This window comes from Rhizophagus irregularis, chromosome 29, assembly GCF_026210795.1.
Source record: "Rhizophagus irregularis chromosome 29, complete sequence".
Lineage (NCBI taxonomy): Eukaryota > Fungi > Glomeromycota > Glomeromycetes > Glomerales > Glomeraceae > Rhizophagus > Rhizophagus irregularis.
Window position 1 is genome coordinate 2,366,638 of NC_089457.1, and position 24,236 is coordinate 2,390,873.

At 28.2% G+C, this 24,236-nt stretch overlaps 5 protein-coding genes across 5 annotated transcripts; 2 read left to right on the forward strand and 3 right to left on the reverse strand.

Moving 5' to 3' along the window:
• Positions 1 to 332: 332 nt before the first annotated feature.
• On the reverse strand, positions 333 to 1,747 carry OCT59_019861 (uncharacterized protein; the record flags this gene model as incomplete). The annotated part of the gene is made up of 3 exons (XM_025321654.2): positions 333 to 349; positions 655 to 666; positions 715 to 1,747. 3 exons carry the CDS (start codon positions 1,745 to 1,747, stop codon positions 333 to 335), a joined length of 1,062 nt encoding a protein of 353 aa, XP_025168273.2.
• A 2,049-nt stretch (positions 1,748 to 3,796) lies between these two features.
• Positions 3,797 to 11,031, forward strand: OCT59_019862 (uncharacterized protein). Its single transcript, XM_025321653.2, has 5 exons — positions 3,797 to 4,797; positions 4,888 to 8,056; positions 8,135 to 8,558; positions 8,644 to 9,692; positions 9,780 to 11,031. The coding sequence occupies exons 1-5, from the start codon at positions 4,427 to 4,429 to the stop codon at positions 10,776 to 10,778; spliced, it is 6,012 nt and encodes a 2,003-aa protein (XP_025168272.1). The 5' UTR covers positions 3,797 to 4,426; the 3' UTR covers positions 10,779 to 11,031.
• A 1,693-nt stretch (positions 11,032 to 12,724) lies between these two features.
• OCT59_019863 (uncharacterized protein) lies at positions 12,725 to 14,028 on the reverse strand (the record flags this gene model as incomplete). Its single annotated transcript, XM_025321652.2, has 8 exons — positions 12,725 to 12,885; positions 12,958 to 13,044; positions 13,124 to 13,210; positions 13,291 to 13,377; positions 13,446 to 13,532; positions 13,605 to 13,691; positions 13,794 to 13,880; positions 14,025 to 14,028. The coding sequence occupies 8 exons, from the start codon at positions 14,026 to 14,028 to the stop codon at positions 12,725 to 12,727; spliced, it is 687 nt and encodes a 228-aa protein (XP_025168271.1).
• Positions 14,029 to 19,935: 5,907 nt separating this feature from the next.
• On the forward strand, positions 19,936 to 20,509 carry OCT59_019864 (uncharacterized protein; the record flags this gene model as incomplete). The annotated part of the gene is made up of 3 exons (XM_066143820.1): positions 19,936 to 20,103; positions 20,173 to 20,289; positions 20,447 to 20,509. 3 exons carry the CDS (start codon positions 19,936 to 19,938, stop codon positions 20,507 to 20,509), a joined length of 348 nt encoding a protein of 115 aa, XP_066005532.1.
• A 105-nt stretch (positions 20,510 to 20,614) lies between these two features.
• OCT59_019865 (uncharacterized protein) lies at positions 20,615 to 21,907 on the reverse strand (the record flags this gene model as incomplete). Its single annotated transcript, XM_025321651.2, has 1 exon — positions 20,615 to 21,907. One exon carries the CDS (start codon positions 21,905 to 21,907, stop codon positions 20,615 to 20,617), a length of 1,293 nt encoding a protein of 430 aa, XP_025168270.2.
• Positions 21,908 to 24,236: the final 2,329 nt, after the last annotated feature.

Below are 24,236 nucleotides of genomic sequence, written 5' to 3' on the forward strand. Positions count from 1 at the left end.
ATTTCTTATTTATATAATATTTACATATAATTAATTCTTTATTTTTAATAATATAGGGAGTAAGTTATTTATTTAATTCCATTATTATTGATTTTTCCTACTGAAAAATTTCTAAATCAAAACAGAGGGGTCTGATACCGCGATGAAAAAATCACATGAATTTTCGTGACATTTTTTCGTGGTTACGCTGGGGAAAGTCTCTCTATTCGTATTTTGTGTACGAAACTACTCCAAAAAATCGCGTGACCCTTCCCAGTATTACAGCATTAAAAATTAATACTGCGTCAAATAAGATCGTCCTCGGCAAAAAAAAAATCGTGTGGTGTCGATTATCACAGGTAATAAAAATCTGAAATCCATTATGATACATTGAAAAATAATTAATAAACTCAATAATTGAACTATATAGATTAGTACTGAGCACCACTAAATATTTTGATTCAAATAATTATAAAAATGTAATTAAGCATTCAATTTCACAAAATCAAAAAAATGAAAAAAGACATTAGTTAACGAGAAATGTGTGAAATTTAATATATCAAATTGTCATAAATTCCAAATTTTCATATATAAAATCTATCACAAACTGCTTATAGTCACTATCACATCTGTTTTTAAAAATTATAATATATGTGATTATAAAGAGATATTTACCTGTTCCAAGATCTAATGATGAGATTTCAATATAAAATTAGTCAAAAAGTTCCTGTCAACCTATCCATTGAGGATTATTATTTGGTTCCAGTTCGAATCTGGAATTGTAAGAGTTTTCTGGTATATTGATTTTCGGTGTTTCATTCATCGACAAATCATTAGTAAGATTAGAAATGAAATTAGATTCCAGTTGCATATAAGGCATCAAAGGCATCCAAGTATCTGCAGGATTTAATAAATACTGATCCAGAATGGACTCAACTTGAGGATCTGAATGCTGATTATGCTGGTTCATCATTAATTCCAAATTGGATGAAATAGATGACTCAATTTGATTGTAATTAGCTGGTAAATCATAAACAGAAAATTCAATTGAATTTGTCTGGATGGAAGTAGGTAAAAATTCTGTAGGAGGGGTTTGTTCGTAATATTTTTCAATAGGAATTTGTAAAGTGTTGTCATTAAATTGAAAATAAGGAGGAATGTTTTGAGAATGTTCTTTTGACGAAAATGATGATGTAATTGGGATTTTCGAGGAATATTTGGATGGAATAAAAGAATTATCTTCAATATTTACTATAGTATTTTGCTTTTTTTGTCGGGTCTTCCTTGTAAATTGATAACCCTTATGTATTTTAGCATGTCTTTCCTTTGCTAAATTTGCACCACAATCGAAAAGTTCTCTAGTTTCCTTTGATTCACTCTTCCAACGTTCCTTAATTTTTTTTAACCTATCTTTAGCTCGCATATTTTTATAATCAGATTTATTGTTTTCATTCTTAGCATATAAAAAAAACGAATTGAGGGGACGAGGAGGATTTTCGACTATTCCATATTTCTGAATTCTTTTAGCTCTCCTAGATACAGTTGAATTCATTAACAACTCATCTCTATCCATAGTAAATGAATAATCTGTACCATACCAAACCTCTTCGTTAGTTTTAAAGTTTAAATTAAAAGACATAGTAGGTTTGCTAGGATCAGGAGGTAAAGGAGGAACTACTAAACCACCGGTATAGTGATTTTTATAGTTAGTTTTCTCATTTAATGAGAACATATTACAACCTTGATACAATGTTGATTTTTTTGTCATAGTGATTTTTTCGGTCATAAAAATTAGGATAATGGTAAAAAATTTATGGACGATGGAACTTTTCAAACCACACATGGAATTTTGAATTGATCATGATATACAAATTAGGATAAAATCTACAACTTAGATTGAAATCATGATGATTATGATGTAATGTTTACATAAGTAACGGATGATTCCACGGAATTCCATGGAATTCCATGGAATTAAATGAATTTTTGATGATTTAAAATTTACTGAATTTAACCAGTTTATTTTTAAAAATTTCAGATGGACAAATAGACCAAGTAAAGGGAATATCAAATGTAGGAACAATTACCCGACATTAAAAGAGTGAATAACCCATTTCGAAATAAATTCAAGTCAGAACTTGAAATAACGACTATGCAATATAACGAATTTTACGATAAAGTATATACTGTATATGAACATAAAAGGAATTGGTATATCAAACTTATTAAATTTCGAATATAACGATTTTTTTTTTCAGTGAAACCGGAGAGTCCGTTATATCTTTGTAAATAATCATCACTGCATCACTGCATTGACAAGCATCTAATATGTTGTACCTCAGATTACGATTTCAGAAGCATTTCAGATAGTCCTTGTACTGTCCTTGTAATACTTGATAACGTAACGAATTACATACATTTCCTATGAAAATCAATCTTTGTAATGAGTCTTAAATATTATATTCCAAAATTTGGTGTAAAAAAAAAAAAAGTTACGATAGTTACGATAAAAAGATGAAGAAACCGATTGGCTCAAAAATTACAAACTTTTTTTTTTTTTTAATTAAAGGAAATAAATTAAAATTCAAATTTCTGTGGAATCGAACTTCTACAAAGAAAAAGAAATTTGATAATAATAAATTTTGATAAACAAATCAAACCACTGCGTAAATGTGACACGAAGCACAACGTCAATGACGCGATATTCCTTTAAAAATATATTCGTTAAATTCAATAAGATAAAAGAAGTTAAACTCAATAAAAATCTAATTCTTTATATGTAAATAAAGTTGATGAATTTCGGATATTCCAAAAAATAAACAAGTTTTAACCACAAAAAGAATTTTTACTAAAAATATAATATTAAATTAATAAAAATATAATATTAAATTAATTAAAAAAAAACTAAAAATATAATATTAAATTAATTTAAAAAAGAGTATTAGTATTATCATTAAATTTTTAGATAGGAAATAATTTAATTAATTTTTTCAATTATATTCAATTAAATTTCAATTATTATCAATTATTAATTACTAATTGTTTTAAACAAATAAATCTTTTATTACAATATATATATAAAGAAAACACAATTATGTGACGTAATGTAACGTAACATTAAATCAAATTCTAATGTCCGAATAATTATAAAATGCTACGTCATTAATATGTTGGTGATAAGATTGTGAATGGTTAAAAGCTTAAGAAAAACGATAACTGATAATGATATTGTTCTAACTGATAAAATAAAATAAAAATGCATTATTATAAATAAATAACCAATTCAAGATACGCCATGAAGTATTTAATATCCTGTTGTTAAACTATAATAATACACAAATAAAGGTTATAAAAGTAAAATGATAATTAAACTTTCTTATTTGTGTTATAAAAAACTTACACTGCATCTTATCACATGATTTGTAATTTCAATGTTCCTAATATGATCATGTAAACAAAATGTGGTGAAATCTATATTCCAAGATAATTGAACAAATTTCTGCAACCAATTAACCCTGCATAACCCGATCGCTCTTTACTCTTTTTTTTCGAATATTTAAATTATTGCGTTACATTCCACTCGAACGATGATAGTTTTAATTAATTTCTTTTTTCGTTCCCGTTTGTTTTGATTGTGTAAAGAAAGAAAGGAATAACGTTATACAGAAAAAGAATCGATCACTTTTTTTTTGGACGCGCAACTGAGTCACTCCTTTTTTTTTCTGCATCCTTCGTTTTTTTTTTCAATTCAATCCTATTTTTTTTTAAAAAAAAAACCCTTTTAAAAGTGTTTTTTTTTTATTTAGGAATTTCTTCGCATATATATTTGTATTATATATTTTTATTCCAGAAGACCATATTAATTTTTTTTTTTATTCTATTTAATTTAATTTAGGTAATAATAATTGTTATTATTCGGTTTTCTTTTTCTTTTTCTTTTCTTAATATCATCATGAATATTATATATGTTATAGAAAATTAAATTTTTCCTCGAAAAAATTTACTGAAAAAAAAACCGTTTATATTTATATATTTTTTTTTGAGGAAGTTTTTTTATATTTATTTATTTTATCTTATTTAATTTTTATTTTTTTTATTATTATTATTCTCTTGCTATTTATTCCAACTTTTATTCTTTCCTTATTTTTATAAAACATATTCTTTTTCTGTTTTCTTTTTTCCCTTCTCTTCTCTTCGCACTTTTTTCTTCCCTCCCTCTTAACCTTCCACCTTTATTACCGTAATTTTCTAACAATTCTTATTTATAAATAGCATACAGAACAATACATAATATTCGGATTGTAATTTAAAAATTGAAAAAAAAAACGAATTGGACTTAATATATATATATTGTTTCAATAGCTAGCCTTATTGATACAGAATTTAAAAAAAAAATTAATAATAATATTATTAAAAGAAACAATCACATATATATATATAAAAAAAAATGTCTAGTAATAAAATACCACCAAAAACAAAACCTGTGAATGATCTTATAAAATTTTGGGCATCACAACAACAAGAAGAGAAAGAAAAATCAGGTTCAGATTTAAAATCTTCAAAAAGACCTTTATCACCAAATGCATCTGTTCCATCTTCTCCAAAACAACCTTTATCTCCAAGGCAAAGAAATTTTCGTGATACTCCTACAAGTTCTCCACCTCTTTCTCCAACAAATATAAATAGATCGATAACGGATACATCAAAGAGTATTATACAAAAAGATAATCCTGAACTTCAAATATCAATAAATGATTTCACAACTTCTTCAAATGATGCGGAATCTTCATCATCATATGTTACTTTTATAAAAGAAAGGTTTGTTATCTTATTTAATCATATCACTCCTTCTTTTCTTATTAATTATGTTACTCATGAATCAATCTTAATCATCATCATCTTTTTTAGTTCTCCAATTAATCCTCCAGATGAAAGTAATTTAACTGTTCAACTACGTGATCCTACAAGTAGAGCAAAGGCTGCGACTCAATTGGTTCAACGTGATTCTTTACCACTTGTAAAAAATGTGTCAGATATTGTATCTAAATTTGAAAAAGTTGTTTCACCTCCAACTTCTCCAACAACGTTGACTTCGATGAAAAAAGGTCAAACTACAATTCCTGAATCAATGTCAGCAAAACCAATGTCTCCAGTAAAACGAAATCAAACAATTGAACCTTTATCAATTTCGCAACCATTATCTGATGCTATTTCAGATACTTTGATATCAAAATTGAATCAAAGAGATATTAATCCACTTGATTTATCAATAACAACAACTTCTAATGAATCTTTATCATTTACGGAACCTTTATATAGTCCTATCAAACCACCTTCAATGAAACGAAGATCAAATATTCCTGATCCAATTGTAATTCCATCACCAACAACTTCTACAAATTCAGTTAAAGAAGTTCAATTATTTAATGATGAATCTGAAACTATAATATCACCTTCTAGTCCAAAAAAGGAACAAAAGGAACAAGTCGTTAAGGAACCAAAGAAAATAACGTCTCCTATTTCTTCTACGATCAAATCAATTGTTTCTCCTACAATCAAATTGAAATTAAAATCAGACACAAAATCAAATTCAAATGATGATCAAAAACCTAAAATTGAATCAAAACCAAAATCAGAAATAAAATCTCCAAAATTCGAATCATCTAATATTCAGTTAACTAAACGTCATATCGAAAATTTACCACAAATTAGACCAACTTCTGAGTTTGATATTGATTTTCTTGAAAACACGTCAAGTTTACCTTTGAAACAAAATGTTAATACAGGAGGAGAAAATTCATCAATTTCGAGACAGGTTGAACAAAATCCATTCATTAACAAATCAACTTCATTATCAAATCAACAACAATCTGTTTCCGAATCAGAATCAGGTCCTATATCACCTAAGAAAACGACATCGATTTTGGAACAAAAATCCGTCATTCCTAACAAAGTACCTATTCCAGAACCAAAATCCCCTAAGAAAACGACATCGATTTTGGAACAAAAATCCGTGGTTTCTACCAAAGTACCTACTCCAGAACCAAAATCCCCTAAGAAAACGACATCGATTTTGGAACAAAAATCCGTCGTTCCTATCAAAGTACCTACTCCAGAACCAAAATCCCCAATTTCTCCCAAAGATGATTCACAAAAAAGATCCACAATATCATCACCAAAAACATTTACAGAGTCATTGCCACAAGTTTCACTTTCATCACCAACTGATCAGGAAACCACGGAGGATATCTTATCTGATTATACATCTTCACCAATTGCACAGTCCCCAAATCTAGATTCCACACCTATTGGTTCAATACCAAATTCTCCAGAATTTTTACATTCAAATTTTGCGTTAGAATTATTACCTGAAATCACTCCAATTTCACCTTTCTGGAATCCAGCTGTTGCAACTGGAAGTAATACTGTTTCTCCTCTTTGGAAACCATTGCCGGATAATCAAAATAGACCCATTTCACCAATTTTGAAACCTGAACCGGATAATTCTTTAAATTCTTTAAGTCAGCAAATTGCTTCTATAAAGAATGAAATCGAAAGCAATAATATCAACAATAATGACAACAACAATATATTGACTAAAAGTGGAAGAAAATCTTCTGATTTATGGTTCAAAAAGTCTTCGGCATCATTTTTAACGGTTCCGGAATTTTTTCCTCAATCTGCAACTTCATTTCAAGAACCTGTATCAAGATCATCTGGAGCAAATTCTTCGGATCTAACTGCTAATTCATATATTTTTTCCTTCTTATCACAAGATACTGATTCCTGGAATTTTTTTGCCGAATCACCTAATACTTCTTCAGCAAATTTGAGATTAGATTTAAATCCATTTAATTCATATTTAGATAACGCTAAGGAAGATAATGATGCTACAGATGTGGAAAATGAGGATCAAAATTATAATCCATTTGTAGATACTGAAGAACCATCTGAACCATCAGGTTTATCAGGAGATAAGAGAAAGAAATATTTGTCGGAGACCGTTTTATATCCACAAGCTATCGCTATTGAAATGCAAGTAACACATTCAAGATCTTCAACTAGAATTGATGATGAAAGTGATCCAATTAATCCTGTCGTGAATATAATAGATAGTTCTGGAAACATGATTAGTTCAGATGATGAATCACGTAAACAAAAAAAGTATACATCTGTACAAAGTTTAGATTCAGTTGCGAAATATAAACAAAGGCGTCGTCATACACAACATAAATATAAACCTGTACAAATACAAACATATCCTTACTCGGAGACACGTCCTCAAAGGTACACACTTTCCCTCGAATTTATTCTAAAGGATAAACAGAATAATATGACTGTAAAAGATTTCAGTCCTATAATGAATGATGATAAAGAGAACGCGAATACTTTGGATATTTCTGTTGCCAATATGACCGAATCACTTGATCCTGCTTGTTCTTCAAGATTTATCATAAATCCATTTGATGGATTTGAAAAAAATGGACTTTTCTTACCTGGAACTCCTTGGGTATATTTACCACATCTTGATGAGTATATTCGATCATTTCCAAAAACAGAATTCTCTAATCCAAAAGAGGTTATGACTTCTGAGGAATATGAAAATTTCTTGGCACAAGGAAAATCTTTTAAAAATCCTGAAAATTTGTTCCCTCTTATTAGTCAATCCACGGATAATTATCCTAATAATACTCCATCTACAAGTCAAGTGAAAGGAAAAGACGAAAGTAAAAATGATGGACCTTCTGAGAGGGGAATCGCTAGGTCTTTGCCTCCTTCTTCAGAAGGATGTCAAGAATCTACCTCGATATTGTATGAACAAAGATTTTTGAAATTAGAAATAATAAGAGATTTCATACAGTTCACAGCATTAGCTTTGTCTTTTGTAACACCAGGAATGCTTGGTAATGATCGTATTTATATATTGTTAAGATCAGTACCTAATTTCATGAGTTTTAATATGGATCAAGTATTTGGATTTGGAGCTGTATTCCTTTTGATATTTTGTGTTATTGGATTTGTTTGCTTGTTCATGTTCAGGAAAATTGCAAATTGGAAGAAAGTTACAGACGTTGAGGTAAACTATATTAAATTTCTCCTGTTAATTATAAATTATAAATTATTTCATTTATTTACCTCTTTTTTTTTTTCTTAGAATCTTGAATCATCCTCTCGCTTTTCCTTACTTCAAAGTCACATAATAGTATTTATTCTCACAACATTATATGTTCCGTTAACAAAATTATCATTGGATGCATTAGTTTGGTCTGATAATTTTTGGCCAGTGAAGAATCCTTACCTTCCCGATGTTGATTTCCCAGATTTTGTTGACGTAGGAAATGGTGCTTTACGTTCTCCAAAAGATTTCTGTTATGTTACAAGTATGAATAAGAATGATACGAATCTTTCGCCTTTCATAATTGCTTTGGGGATATTGAATTTGGCCTTGATCTCCTTTTGGTTCCCAATTAAATTAAGGAAAACAGTGAATAAGCACATGAATAGGTTTGGTTTTGCTAGAAATGACAAAGATGAGGAGGATGATAATAAGAAAAATCCTCACAAATTTATATATGATGGTACGATTTTTTTCGATAGTAATTTATTTATTTATAATAATAAATTCTTAATTAATCACCTTTATTCTACTTTTATTTATTTTAGGTTATAATGATAATTGGAGTACTTATAAATCATTCATAATGATAATGAAATTCCTCCTTATTTTCTTGATAGTCGTTTTTTCCAAGGATAATTGTTTATTCAGATCAACGACGCGTCAGCGAATTTCCACCATAGCGCAAGCATTAAAAATTGTATTATTTGTGTTATTTTTCATACCACATTGGAAGAGCGAGCCATTCGTTTATTCAAATTTCAATACTGCTGAATATTGGTCTAGATTTGCATATTTGATAACAAGTTTTGTCGGATTGCTTATTGTATTACAAGCAGGACCTATTCAAGGGTATGGTATTGGATTATTCGTAATTAACATTGCAGTTTTAACAATAATCATTTGGTATCTATGTAAAGAGATAAATTATTTTAATACGAGATATGCGGGAAGTGATAGCGCTTATGGAACCAGAAGTGTAGTTGGTGGTGGAAGAAATTTTGGAAAAAAGGAATTAGAATTTTCATTTGACATTTCATCATCAGGTTTAGATTTTGATAAATTCATAAAAGAAAGGATATGGCAAGATACTTGGACAAAATTACTTTTAACTAATGATAATTTTAAACCGCCAGCGGGAAAAACTTTATCATTTAATGAGGAAAGTGAAGTTCCATATTTATTAGATTTTAGCGGAAGCGTAGGAGAAAGACATATTGAAAATAGTAAAATATTATCAAAAGTAGGTTCACAAAGTTATGTTTTATCTTTGAAAACCTTATCATCATCAATGTCTAGTATAAGATCAAAAATCTTGAATAATTATGTTGGAGTTGATATGTATTATGCTGAAGAATATCCAAATGTTAAGGAAACATATTTCGGAAAAGCTTCTGTTATACCTTTCCCATTTTGTATTGTAATTTGTTATGATGAAAATGATAATATCGTAACATTGAAACAAGAATGGGAAATTCAAAGATATTTACAACAAAATGAAGACGAAGTAATTCAACGAAGAAGATTGATTAGACAAAAGATCAGAGCTTTGGAGGGAAAGAATATTATTGGACCTTGCTTTACAGATTCGGATAAGGTATATATAATTTATTTTTTAAAAAAAAAAATATATCTTACATTATGAGAAATATTCAAAAAAAAAATTTTTTTTTTTTAATTTTAGGTTCATAATCATCGAGGTGTCTTGTCTATTCAAAGGAAACAAGAATCACTTTGGCGTGAACATAATATGAATCCCGGATTTAAAGTTACAATTACATATACAGACTCCACATATAAGGGAAATCAATGCCCTCAAGTTGTTGGACATAATGTTATTGGTATAACCGGTGACTTTAAGATGACACATCAACTTGAAAAACTATTCGGGGATAATCGTGAATTGATTGGATTGGGTCTTGTTCAAATACAGAAGACTATGGATGAATACCGCCAATATTGTCAGAATGAATCAATATCAAAAGAAACAACACTAACATACGGATTTCATATTAATGTATTTAATAACCCATCAATATCTTTGGAAGCACTTCCATCCTTATTAATAACCACAGAAAAGAATCAGCTTGTTCAATCGATACCGGAACGTGAATATCCGACAATGATTTATTTATATGAACGTATGAGAGCGGTTCATACATCAAAAGTACATCAATGGTGGTACTTATTCTGGGAAGATTTATGGAAAAACAATGGACAGCAAATTCCACATTTACGTAAATATGAACAAGATTTTTCACCATTATATCGATCAAGCATATGTTATCAACCAATGGAACGATGTGACTTGGAAGATTTTATGGAAAGAAGAGGATTATGGACAAATAACGGAAAATATGGATTATTCCATTCGGGTGTATTGAATAGAATATATTTATATTTAAATAGTGTCGTATTTAGTAGGAAAGGTAAAGATGGGTCACCTAAAAAATGGCGTATTTCAAAGGATAGTATACAAGATCAACTAGGAGAAAAAAGTGAAAGGAATACTATTATTGATAAAGTTGGAATAGTGAAAAGTGTAATAAATAGGAATTCACATAATAGTAAAAAAGATTGTTATGTTATGAGAGAAGAAGATAGTGAATCTGATTTTGAAGATGTTGAACTTGATAATACTAATAATAATAGTGTTAGTGATGATGAAACTTTATGTTATTAATGTAAAAAAAAAAGTAATAATTAGTCGTTTATTTATTTTAATAGAAAAAAAATTACTTTTATTTTTTTTTTCTCAAACATTATAATAATAATAGATTTGATTAATTTGGAAATAAATTTATTTATTTTGTATTTATATTTTATTAGTTGTGTATTATAAGTTATTGTACTTATCTAATTTTAACTTTATATCATATATTTTTTTTTCCTGTTTTTTGAAAAAAAAATTCAGACATTTCTATCTTATTCCTAAAAAATTTAATAAACTAATCTGTTTACTGTTAATTCAATACGATCGATACAGTGTATTAAATTTTGTTGACAAGTATGCTACTGTTATCGTGACGTACAGCAATCGAAGATATTTACGACACTTTAAGGTTATTCTTAACAGATAATGAAGATGCTAGAACCATGGAATTTAGCGCACAATGTAATTCCTTAGAGGTTATGGTACGTTTCACCAAAGTCATCTTCGCCGAAGAGAAGTTTCGCCAAAGGGATATTTCGCCGAATGGGCGTTTCATCGAATAGACATTTCGCCGAATCCTTTTACCCGAATCGTTCACTTCGCCGAAGGACATAAAATGTTAGTGATTAACATATTTCCTTAATCATTAACAATTCGATACAAAGATAAAAAATATTTCGGAAAGTTGATAAGTACGACGAATTTATTATCTTTTTTTGAACTTAAAACCAAATAAATTAATTTTCCTTTAATTAAAAAAATAATAAACAAACGCGACTTACATTGAGTAAATAATTCGTTTGTCTGCTAAAAAGAAAAGGAGAATCAAAAAATTACATATTCTTCGGCGAAATGTCCCTTCGCCGAAATGGCTTCAGCGAAATGTCCTTCGGAAAAATTGCCATTCGGGGAAATGTCCATGGCATTTCAGCGAAATGGCACTTCAGTGAAACATCCTTCGGCGAAATTGCTTCGGCAAAATGGGTTTCGGTGAGATGGACTTCGACGAAAAGTCCGGATACTATTCTTAGATACTAAAAAAGAAATAGAGCCAAAAATTATACATATTGTGTATACAGCAGTATATAGCTTTTGAAATGAATATTACCCATAATAATTTGTAATTTAATTAACTGATGAAAGTAAAGGTTAAAGAGAATTTTCTTAAACAATTCAATTCGTTATATTCGTTATGTAAATGCTCTATAAATTGTGCTATTATCTTTATTATCCTTCAAAAATCGACTGATCCGTCATATCAAGTGAGCACAGTAAATTTAGTATAAATTCTGTTATTATAATGAAATTACAGAATTTTATTTAGTCGCAATAAATTTTAAAATTCTTAATTAAAAGCGATGCCCTTATAAATGATTGTTTAGGGCAAGTTCTTCTAAATTAGAATATTTATGTTTGATATTTTTCATTCGTTAAATTTTTTTAAAAAAATTTTCGAAAAAAATTTGATTGTAAGATAAAGAAGAATTTTTATACGCGGTTTCAATTTAACTAACTGACTCTGTGATGACTTTCATGAACTAATGGAATAATGGACTAATTGGAAAGCTGGACTATTAGGCTTTATCCAGTCCAATCCAAATTTTATACTCGATATTTCTTAATATTCATATATAAATAATTTATAAAAGTTTAATGTTGAAGATTTAGAAGAATAAAAAAAAACATTTTAACAATTTTAACACGTTATTAATAAGTTTAAAATAAATTTATTAATTATAATTATTTGAATATTATTTAAAAAAGTATTGAACTATAAGAATTCAATTGTTGATTTTCGATTAATCTTGTCCAATTCCATCTCTGAATTACTAGTAGTTATTAAAAATCCAGTTGCTAACTATTTTATGATCAAGTTTGAAGTACTGTATTAAATATACACGATATTTAGAATTTAATTTTTAATTTATACGTTATTCTTTATTTCTTCATTAAAATTTATGTAGTCGCCAAAATTTTCAATTTTTTTTTCCGCGATTCTTACTACTACGTTTTTCACGATTCTTCGCACGGTTTTTACGGTTTTTACTGTTAATGCCATCATTGGCATTACAATTACAATGTTTAATACAATTTTTACATTGTGAACAACCAGCACTTGCCTTGCATTTAGAGTGATCTGATAATAATTAAAATTTATTAATAATGTATATAAAATAGCAAAGACAAGTAATAATCATTCATTATTTACCACAAACATCAGCAGAACCACAATCACAATGGTAGTTACAGTTTTTGCATTGTGAACAATCAACAATTGTCATACATTCAGAATGACCTAATAATAATTAGATAAGATTTTATTAATTTATAAAGTATATACTGTAAAATACCAAAGGTAAATAAAATAATTTTACCGCAAACGTCAGCCGAATCACAATTACAATGGTATAAGCATTTTTTGCATTGCGGACAACCAATATATGACAAACATGTAGGTTGGGCTAATAAAGAAAAAAAAAATTTTCTTTAGTAATTTATATTACATTTTAATAATGGTAAAGGCAAGTAAAAAATATTATACCACAAACGCCAGAAGAACCACAATCACAATGGTAGAGACAATTTTTACATTGTGAACAACCAATACTTGATTTACATATAGAATAACCTAATAATAATTAAATAATAATTAATATATATAAAACAGCAAAAAGAAAGTAATAACATATTATTTACCACAAGCGCTAGGAGAACCACAATAACAATGGTAAAGACATCTTTTGCATCGTGAACAACCAAGATTTGATGAACATGCAGAGTGACCTAATAATAATTTAATTTACAAAATTGTAAAGGAAAAGTAATAATAATAAAGCATGCAGGGCTACTATTTACCACAAACACCAGAGGAACCGCAATTACAATTGTAGAGGCATCTTTTGCATTGTGAACAATCAATATCTGACATGCATGTAGAAAATCCTATGAAATAATATTTTCTTTTTTTAAAAAAAAAATAAAGAGAAAGAAAAGAAAGAAAAAATTGGCTACAAATTTCAAAAAAATTTTAGAATCATTACTTACCACAAACACCAGCAGATCCGCAATTACAATGGTAAAGGCATCTTTTACATATAGAACAATCAAGTCTTGAATAACATTCAGGGCAAGCTAATAGATTATAATGATTTTTTTTATTAACAATCGTCCGTAATTATTAATCCGCAAGAACACGATTATATATTGTTTATATTGTTTGCAATAGTTTGTGTACACAAAATGATAATCAAATATTTCAACAATGACGTTACTTACACATTTTATATTTAAAATATTTAATAACCGTCAAAAAAGAGTTCACGAAGGATACTGATACTAAAATTCTATCCCGCGCCAAAACATAAAATCAGCTGCTGTATCCCTCTCATAGTATTTCAAAGTCATTAACCCAGTTTGATAAGCTGGTTGTTTTATGATGTATGCTAAGCAAGTTAAGCAGTGAGTTTGTTTTTTCAGATACTCGACTTAAACTTAAATGTAAGAACTGTGTGACAAAGCTATACAATTAGGTTTAGATTATTTTTTGCTTTACTCAAGAACCTAAAAAAAGTAAATAAGCTATCTTTGTAAGATTTTATGGTGTTATAAAACAAATGCTTACTATTATTTAGACCGAACACTCAGATCGGACAAAAGTCAACCTGTGTTACAGTTAAAACAGAGACTTAACGCCTATAATATGGAAGAACTTATTCAATCAATATTCCTATGTGAATTACCAATAATTTTCATTGGAATTGGAAGTAGTGTCGGGCAATGCTCACTGGAAGATGCAAAGTAGGCAATTATCTATCTCCTTTATTTGAAATGTAATGATTTTTGCACTTTTAATTTATTTATTTATTTTATTCTATTTTATTGATGAATTGGTTAAATACATGGAGGATCGAGAAATGGAGACCCTACAAAAAAAATTCTGGAAAAAACTCCGACAAATGATCGTTTTTCTAGTTTTATTCCGAATAAACTAAGACATGTGATCATTTTTCTGAAAAATTATTTAACACTCAATTAAAGTTTCCCGACCAAAAAAACCGGCCGTCCTTCGTAAAAAAGGATTAAGGAGTACTGTTAGGTATGGAATGATTCACACTATTCTAAATTGTGTTAGTTGTAAACGATGTAACATATGGTTTACTATAAAGTAATAACGATGACTAAAAAGTTATTAGAGCGTTTTTGTAATCTTTGTCTAATGGTTTAGTATCGTCCGAGGTATCCGAAAAGGAACTACTGTATGGACAATCCCGCACCTTTACGTGCATGATTCATTAAAGCCAGATGGTATGCAAAAGGTAAAATTTATTAATTAGTAATAAAAATACGTTTTCCAAGTTCGTTAATAAAGTGAAAATTCAAGAAAAAGAAGAAAAATAAGTTAATTTTTAAGAAATTAAATTTCAAATCGTATTTATATAAAAATAAACTCTATGGAACCAATTAAAATTTAAAGTTTCCCTTTTCAGAATTATTGAAGTTGAATAAAAGAACCAATTAAAATAAAAACTTCTAAAATCGTAAAAATTGATCTTCTAGCACGCCAGCTGTCGGAATAACCTTTAATTTTTAGGCTACACTACAAATCACCTGATAGTTAACGCCCTATAAAAAAAGAAAATGCGGAATTTGTCCTGAAAAGTATGGAAAATGTCCGGAAATTTTCCGTGCGTCCGGAAAACATTCGGAAACGGTCATGTTTTGGAACATTTTCCGGACGCTCGATTCTGGACAAATTCTGGACAAATTCTGGAGTGTCAAGAAAATGTCTGGAATTTGTGCGTCAGGAAAGTGTTCCAAAACGTGACCGTTTCCGAATGTTTTCCGGACGCACGGAAAATTTCCGGACATTTTCCATACTTTCAGGACAAATTCCGAATTTTCTTTTTTTATAGGGACGTCATTTCGGATCATTCAAATAGTCATTCCGGACCGCAGTAAATTTAAAAACCCTAAAAATTTAAAAATGTTATACTGTACCTGAAATTAGTAATGATAAAGTCGTCCTCTATACTACCCGCACCAGATGACTCATAAACGTCCATTCTTTTTGTTTTCCTTTTTTTTATGGAGCGATTATAATAAATTGATTGGATTTTGTTCTCTCTGTTATTCTCTGTTATGAAATTTCTCTTGAAATTTGATAACTTTGCAATATAAACGATCTTTATACCTGTGTTTGCTCATTTCTAATTCACGTGCTTTAATAGTGTCTATTTCATCTGTTCTATAAACTTTTGATAGGCTTTTAAACTTTATCGCAATCCGTTCTTATACTCCGTCTTTTTTCCGTAAAAGGCTCATATTTCCGGAATTAATAACCTTATATCCTAGAACTTATCGAATTATTTATATTTTCCGTGAATGGATCTGTGAAAAGCTCATTTTTACGGAGTTTTTACAGAAATAACAGATAAAATTTTTTTTAACGTTACCAAGAAAAAAAGCACTGGTTGCGAAATTATATACTGTCACGAAAACAGTGCAGTGACAAATAAAGTGTGAAGAATAAGATATTCGAAAAAAAGTCTCTCAAATAAATATGTATAAACAATGAAAACACTGAGGATGTAATGGATGTGATGAGTGCTTTTTTTGAGTAATGCTAGGGATAGAGACCCATATTTATTCCGATATTAAATCGCAAATTTTTATCACGATAACAGAAAAAATTCCGATTTTATTTCGATAAAAAATTACCAATTATAGTAAGAAACATCTGATAATTCTAGCCGGCTTACATCTTAATGTAGGTTGCGCTAGTGTCACGACAATAATTTTAGCCAAAAACGATAATAATCAGTTTACTAGTTTTTTACAAATTCTATCACGATATAGTCAATAAAATATACAATAATGATTGTCTAGTTGCCACGTATCGGAATAAAATTGGTTTAAAAAAATCATAAAAATTCCGTTTATTCCATAATACAGCAATTCCGGTTTATAAAAATGGAATTTTACCGGTCTCTGGATGCAGTTACAATACAGTTACTGCATATTAAGGAAAACAGGTTCCTGTAATGAATATTTACGATTATTAATTTCTATCTTGAAATTTTATATCAATGACATAATATAAACAATTTTTTTTTTAAAAAAAAAGTTTATTAATAAAAAATGTTCTTTCATATCCTGCAGTAGTACCTTATCCACAACAACTTTTAAACAGATAGATTACACGTGTTAAACGAAAAATATAAAATCATAACTGAGGAGGGATTTATACGCTTGTTCTTACTACAGTTCATACAAACGTAAATAATATATATAAAGATGAAATTCTAATTTATGTTAAATAGAACTAAATATTTAAAATGAAATTATGAACGTATTCTAACCGAAGGCATGGAAGATTCTTAGATAAAATTTTAAAAAAAAGTTAATTAGCAAAATTATAGTAAAAAAAAGTCAAAAAATATATACCTAAATGATTATACCAGCCGATATATATACTAATGAATATGATTGGATTATTATCTCTCTCAATGTGGATATTTCAGAATTTTTAAATTGACGGCAACATTTACCAAGACACCAAAATTTAAACGTATTATACAATTCACTAGCTAAAGAAATAAATCATTTTAACCTTTATTAAATACGTAGATCAAAATGAAAATTGATTTACCTTTATTAAAAACAAATATGATTAATTATTATTAAAAGTAACAAGTAATACTTTTTTATAATAATACATACTGTATACTGTATATAATGTATAATTGAATATTAAACATCAATTAATTATTGGTGGAGTTATACTTATTGTGCTGGTAGAAAAGTTTGCTACTTTATGTCAATATACTACCAAAAAAATTTACGCTGATATACAAGAAAAAAAAGATGCTAAAGTCGCCCTATAAAAAATTTTTATCCAAATATTTCCATTATTTCTCCATGTCTTTCGTAAAAATTCCGTGAAAATGATACATTCACGGATATCCGTGTTAGCGAGATGAAAATTTCCATGATTTAAGGCTATTAATTCCATGAAAATGATACATTCACGGAAAAAACATGGAAAGATAAAACACGGATCAGATTTTTTACAGGGTCGTAGTATCGTAGGATATTGTAAGATAATAATGTGACGAATAAAAGATTGTCAGAAGATATCTTTCGGATTTTATTCAAATAATCCGAATAATTCAGTACTAAACACCAGTACTTAAAAAATGTATTTGGATAATCCATTAAATTATCTGTTCAATATCCACCGTTTAAAGAATATCCTTCAGAAGTGAATATCATCTATAAAAAAACGGGATATATAACTAGTAGGAAACGAACTGTTGTAAAGTCCGGAACGCAAATATTTATACGCGGACGACTTCGCGCGTGACCTTAGTATTAGTTATTATCATGTACAATAATACAGTGTCGTCAAATGGAAATGACATTGAAATGACATCAAATGATATTAAATAACATCGATTTTACTATGAAAATGTATGAGAAATGACAAATGCCATTTGAAGAATGGGCAAATGACATGACAATTTAACAACACTGCAATAATATATATATAGTCTTACGTTACGCTCCAAGCTAATATATCCAGTATTTTAATTGAATTTAAACGGTTTCATCCTTAGTTTTGAAATCAGTTTCATCCGTAGCCTGAATAACAGCTTTATAAATTATAATTATTATTATTTAAATTATTATTATTTATATATTGAAAAAAATCAATTTACACGTAAGATATACCGAATAATTATGTAACTCAGGTAAGTTTAATGGTATAATTGATTGCTTAGAATATTATATTTCACATACTATTATTTTCTCAGCGAAAGTTCCTTCACATGTTATTCCTGTCAATTAGTTATACTGTGCCGAATTATTTGATTTTTTTTTATTGAAAAAATAGTTGATTATAATATGGAATAGAAAGTGATTAATTGCATTATTTTCATTGAACGAATTCACAGGGTTTATTATATTCCGCGACGAATTTTAATTCGCCCTTTCAAAGATTTTTAACGTTACTACGTAATTCAAGGTACGTAACATTCAGCCAATAATATCTTCACTCTTAGATAATATTACCTAAACTAATACTAACCCTAATCTAACCCTAAGTGACAAATAATGACGTGACAAATAGGGTTTCATGCAATAAAAATAATATAAACGGAAACCGGGGTAATGTGATACATTGTGATAAATATTTCACTATAACCGAGCGAAAGTCACCGACGGTGAAATTTTGAAGATTAGTCGAGTTGTACATAAATTAATAAATTTCCTTTGCAATTAAACAATAATATTTACATTATTAATTTCTATCTTGACATTTTATATCAATGACACAATATAAACACTTTATTTTTTTTTAAAACAAATAGTTTATTTATAAAAAAATGTTCTTTCATATTCTACAGTAGTACCTCCTTATCCACAACTTCTAAGCAGATAGAATACTCGTATTGAACGAAAAATACAAAATCAAACTGAGGAGAAATTTATACACTTGTTCTTACAGTTCATACAAACGTAAATAATATATATATAACGATGAAATTCTAATTTATGTTAAACAGAACCTTTGAAAAAAATAAAGGAACCAGAAACAAATAAATATTTAAATGAAATCATGGACGCATTCTACGCGAAGACATGGAAGATTCTTAGATAAATTTTTAAAAAAGTTAATAAACAAATTATAATAAAAAAAAAAGTCAAAAAATATATAAATGATTATACCTGTTGATACTAATACTAATGAATACGCAACATCGGATTGACCAGAAATTATTATTTCCATATGGGCTGATTTGTTTACTCTGCATTAAAAAGAGTTATTAAATTGATCTTCACAATTTTTGTTACTCAAAATTGTTTTGTAATACCAAAAAATCATCTGATTGATGATCACTTGATTAAATAATAAGTTGAACAAAAATTTACATTTGCGAAACTTAAATTATTAAATGTAAAAAAGCTGTGAAAAACCCCATTTCACTAATAAAAAACCCATTTCTCATATATATGGAATTTTTAACATATATTATTAAAAAGTAAGTATATTTTAATAAAATATAAAGTAAAATAAAATTTATATAGTCTTAGTAGCTATAAATGTTTATAAAAATATAATAAAAATATCATATAAAAGATGGTATTATAATAGATATTTTCAAACAATAAAAATAATTATTTTATGTCGGAATTTGTATTACCATGTTTAAACACAAATATATCAAGATCCACTGATCCGTTTTTTATAATTTTAGGCTCGTTGGAAAGCCCTTGTTCTGGACTTTATAGGCGAAAAAAGAGCTCGCCGATTGAATCATTAGATTCGGAGATATTTACGTTTAAAGTTGAGGTACGAACTTTTTAACATGCTTAAATGCAAATATCTTGGAATCCACTGATTCATTTTTTATAAATTTAGGCTCTTTGGAAAGCCCTTGATCTGGTCTATATGAGCGAAAAAAGAGCTTGCCGATTGGATCATTGGATCTGGAGATATTTACGTTTAAAGTTGAGATACAAATTTTTAACATATATAGTAAGTGCTAAGAATTATATTAATTTAAAAGAAATATTTACCCAATTATAGTATAATAACATTAAATAAAATTGTTTAATACTTACCCTCAATTTACTGTATATTATATAGTATTTTGTATAATAAAAATGTAACAAAATCAATATTTTAATTAAAGGTAGACAAATTAGCCCATATGCACTTAATGCACTTAATGCGGGAAATCGATCAGCATTTTTAACATTTACCAAGATACCACGACTTAATTGTATTATACAATTCACTAGCTAAAGGTCTTTTTGATGAATCAGAATTCCAACATCTTTCCATTAACTCTCTATAACATTTAGGAGTTTCTAGGTTTTTTGCCTTTACATATTTCTATTTCTAATAACTGATCATATTCATAGTTGGCAAAAGGAAGTTGTCCAGTTGTTAACATCCACATAATTATTCCAAAACTATAAATATCGGAAGCGAAAGTATACTTATGATTTCTTAAAACTTCGGGAGCAATAAATGGTAATACGCCATAGCTAAATTTAGATTTTTGTTCATTTTCTAAACAACATAATCCTAAATCTGTTATATGTGCATTTTTATCATGTCCAATTAAAATATTGCCAGCATGAAGATCACGGTGTACAAGTTCTGCTTCGTGAATTGCTTTTAATCCACTAGATAAATTAGCTAATATTTTTAATTTATCATCATACCATTTAAGTACTGAAAAATTCTTTTTTAAATATTGTCGCAAATTTCCGTTTGTTTTCAATTCCATTACAAATATATATTTTCCCATAGTCGGTTCTCGACTGATACCGTAACATCTAACCATTACTTTTTGAAGATGTAGTGTAGTAACACATTTTATATACGCTTTTAACTCTTTTAAAAATTTTTCCATAGTATTGGTATCTGAATTTTTAAGTATTTTAATAGCAGCATAATGTTGTCTTAAATTATTGCTTACCTCTTCATCTAAATGCCCAGATTCTCTATTATATTTTTCTTCAAATTGCCATAATCTTTCAATTTTTCTTCTTATCATAGTTAAAGGGCCACCACCTTTCCATATTGTAAAGTAAACTGTACCAAATCCACCTTCGCCAATTTGCTTCATAATTTCAAGTTCACTATAAGGTATCCATTCTATATAATCTGTTGTATCCATTGCATTTTTCTGAGTATCTCTTATTAATTCGTCAATATAATCATTTCCACTTGTCCATTTTGAGAAATTATCTGTAAAATATTTCTTTCCACAATTTTGACACCAATACAATCCTGTCAAAAATCGTCCACAATTTAAACAAATTGTAAATTGTAAACTCAAACTAAGCTTCAATTTAAACCAATATGGACGTATACTAGTAAGACATGAATGAAAAACATGTTCTTCTAAAACAATATACAACAAAACTAATATCCCAAAACGATAAATAAAAGTAAAACACATCTCAAAGGGTCTTAACATTAATCTAATCAGTGAGATAGTTATATTCTGAATTGAAGCAAAACGACATAACTCTTTCACAAAACCTTCCATAAAATTAGTATCTAATAGTAGTGAATGTAATAAAAGTAATACCAACAATACCAAAATTCCATTTAAATATTCATTTCTAAAAAATAACATAGTTATAAAAAGAATTATAAAAGACCATGCATTCCGTGGTTTTTCATTATAGAATTTCCAAATCGCCCATAGAAATCCTTCTCCCGTACAAAAAAAACAAAGCACTAATAAAGACCCCAATTTCGAAAATTCTTCTATTATTTGCCATTCTAAACTTTTATTTTCAATGCAGGATATTATTGAAGAAGTTACATTCAATAATATAGAAAGTGCATTCAGATAGATTTTCATTCTTATAAAAAGCGAATTATACTGGAAAATATAAAGTACCGTAAACGCTTTTGACCTGCACCGATTTTTTTTCAGCGAATTTTATCAATCAAAGTAATCAAATGATTTCCATGTGAAGACGCATGTTAGGTCTTCTTAAAAGTCGGTTCAAGAATCCAAAACTCCGAACCGGTTTCGAGGAAGTCATCTGTTTGATAACCAATCAAAAAAATTTTTAATTGATCAACATCACTGAGTCAGGCACGGAACATAAAAACTCGGGTCCGAGCCTATAAGTTTTTGTCAAAAATCCTATCTAGACTCGGCCAATGCAAGCCTATAATTCAGTTAGGACACCAAATTTAAGGATTATAAAAGTTGCTAAACCGAAACAAATGTCCCATCAGACTGTTAATACGGTAAAATTTTTTAAAGTATTCAAATATTTCAACCTTTATTAAATACGTAGATCAAAATGAAAATTTGAAGAAATGATTTACCTTTATTAAAAAATATGATTAATTATTAAAAGTAACAAGTAATACTTTTTTATAATAATACATACTATATATAATGTATAATTGAATATTAAACATCAATTAATTATTGGTGAAGTTATACTTATTGTGCTGGTAGAAAAGTTTGCTACTTTATGTCAATATACTACCAAAAAAATTTACGCTGATATACAAGAAAAAAAAGATGCTAAAGTCGCCGTAGTATCGTAGGATATTGTAAGATAATAATGTGACGAATAAAAGATTGTCAGATATCTTTCGGATTTTATTCAAATAATCCGAATAATTCAACACTATGCATTAGTACTTAAAAAGTGTATTTGGATAATCCGTTAAATTATCTGTTCAATATCCACCGTCTTAAGAATATCCTTCAGACGTGAATATATATGAACATCTATAAAAAAACGTGATACATAACTAGGAAACGGAAAACCGTTGTAAAGTCCGGAACGCAAATATTTATTTATGTTGTACAAATAAGCGGCGCGTGGTCTTAGTACTAATTATTATTATGTTTAGTCCTTCGTTACGCTCTGAGCTAATAATATTCAGTATTTTAATTGAATTTAAACGGTTTCATCCTTAGTTTCGAAAATCAGATTCACCCGTAACCCGAATAACAGCTTTATAAATCTATAATTACTATTATAATTACTATTATTCAAAGATTGAAAAAAAAATCAATTTATACAATAAAATAAGATATTATGTATTACTTATTTTCTCGGTGTCACATGTCAATCATGTCAGTTATACTGTACCACTACGTTATATTGTCTATTATCTGATAAATTGGAAAAAAAGTTGATTATAATTAATTGTAATTTTTTTCATTGAACGAATTTCAAAAAGAAGTTATTATATTCTGCGACGGTTAATTTCTTAGAATTTTGATTTGCCCTTTTAAAGTTACCTCATAAAAAGACGTCGATAAATCACGTGACAAATTAAAATTCAGTACAAAGTAATAATGAGTCCCCCAATAAGATAATATTTTTATGTAATTGAATTTTACCGTATTTCACAACATTTCTCGATAAATTCATAAATGAAATTACAAAAAAAAAAGAATATTTAATAATAATGATTTTTTATTACATTATTTTACGCATTTATGCAAAGCATGAACCAAAATGAGAAATAATTTGCGTTAAATAATGCACATCGGAACAAAAATTTCTAAATTTCAAAAAAGTCCTTGCCTACTTTGATTAACTCCGTGAACGCCCATAAATTAATTCATAAGACAAAGTAATTTGGTAATTTGTATACAATATGATATTTACATTACGCTTTTAATTACTACCGCAAGAAGAACAAGAAGGAATATTTCACAATAACACAATCGGTAATGCAACAATATGGTTATTGTACTTCCAAATATGAACATCACAGCTTGATAAATATGGTATCATAATAGAATCGCAGATGTGTTAACTTGTTGATGCTAATCGAAAAGAAAAATATCAGAAAAAATTTTTTTTTTTTATCGGTTACACCGGAGTATGATTCATTTATGAACTTATGAAGTAATTCAAGTAAACCCTTGTTATACAAATCATTAATTTCCCCGGAAAAAAAAAGAGATTCCATCGGTT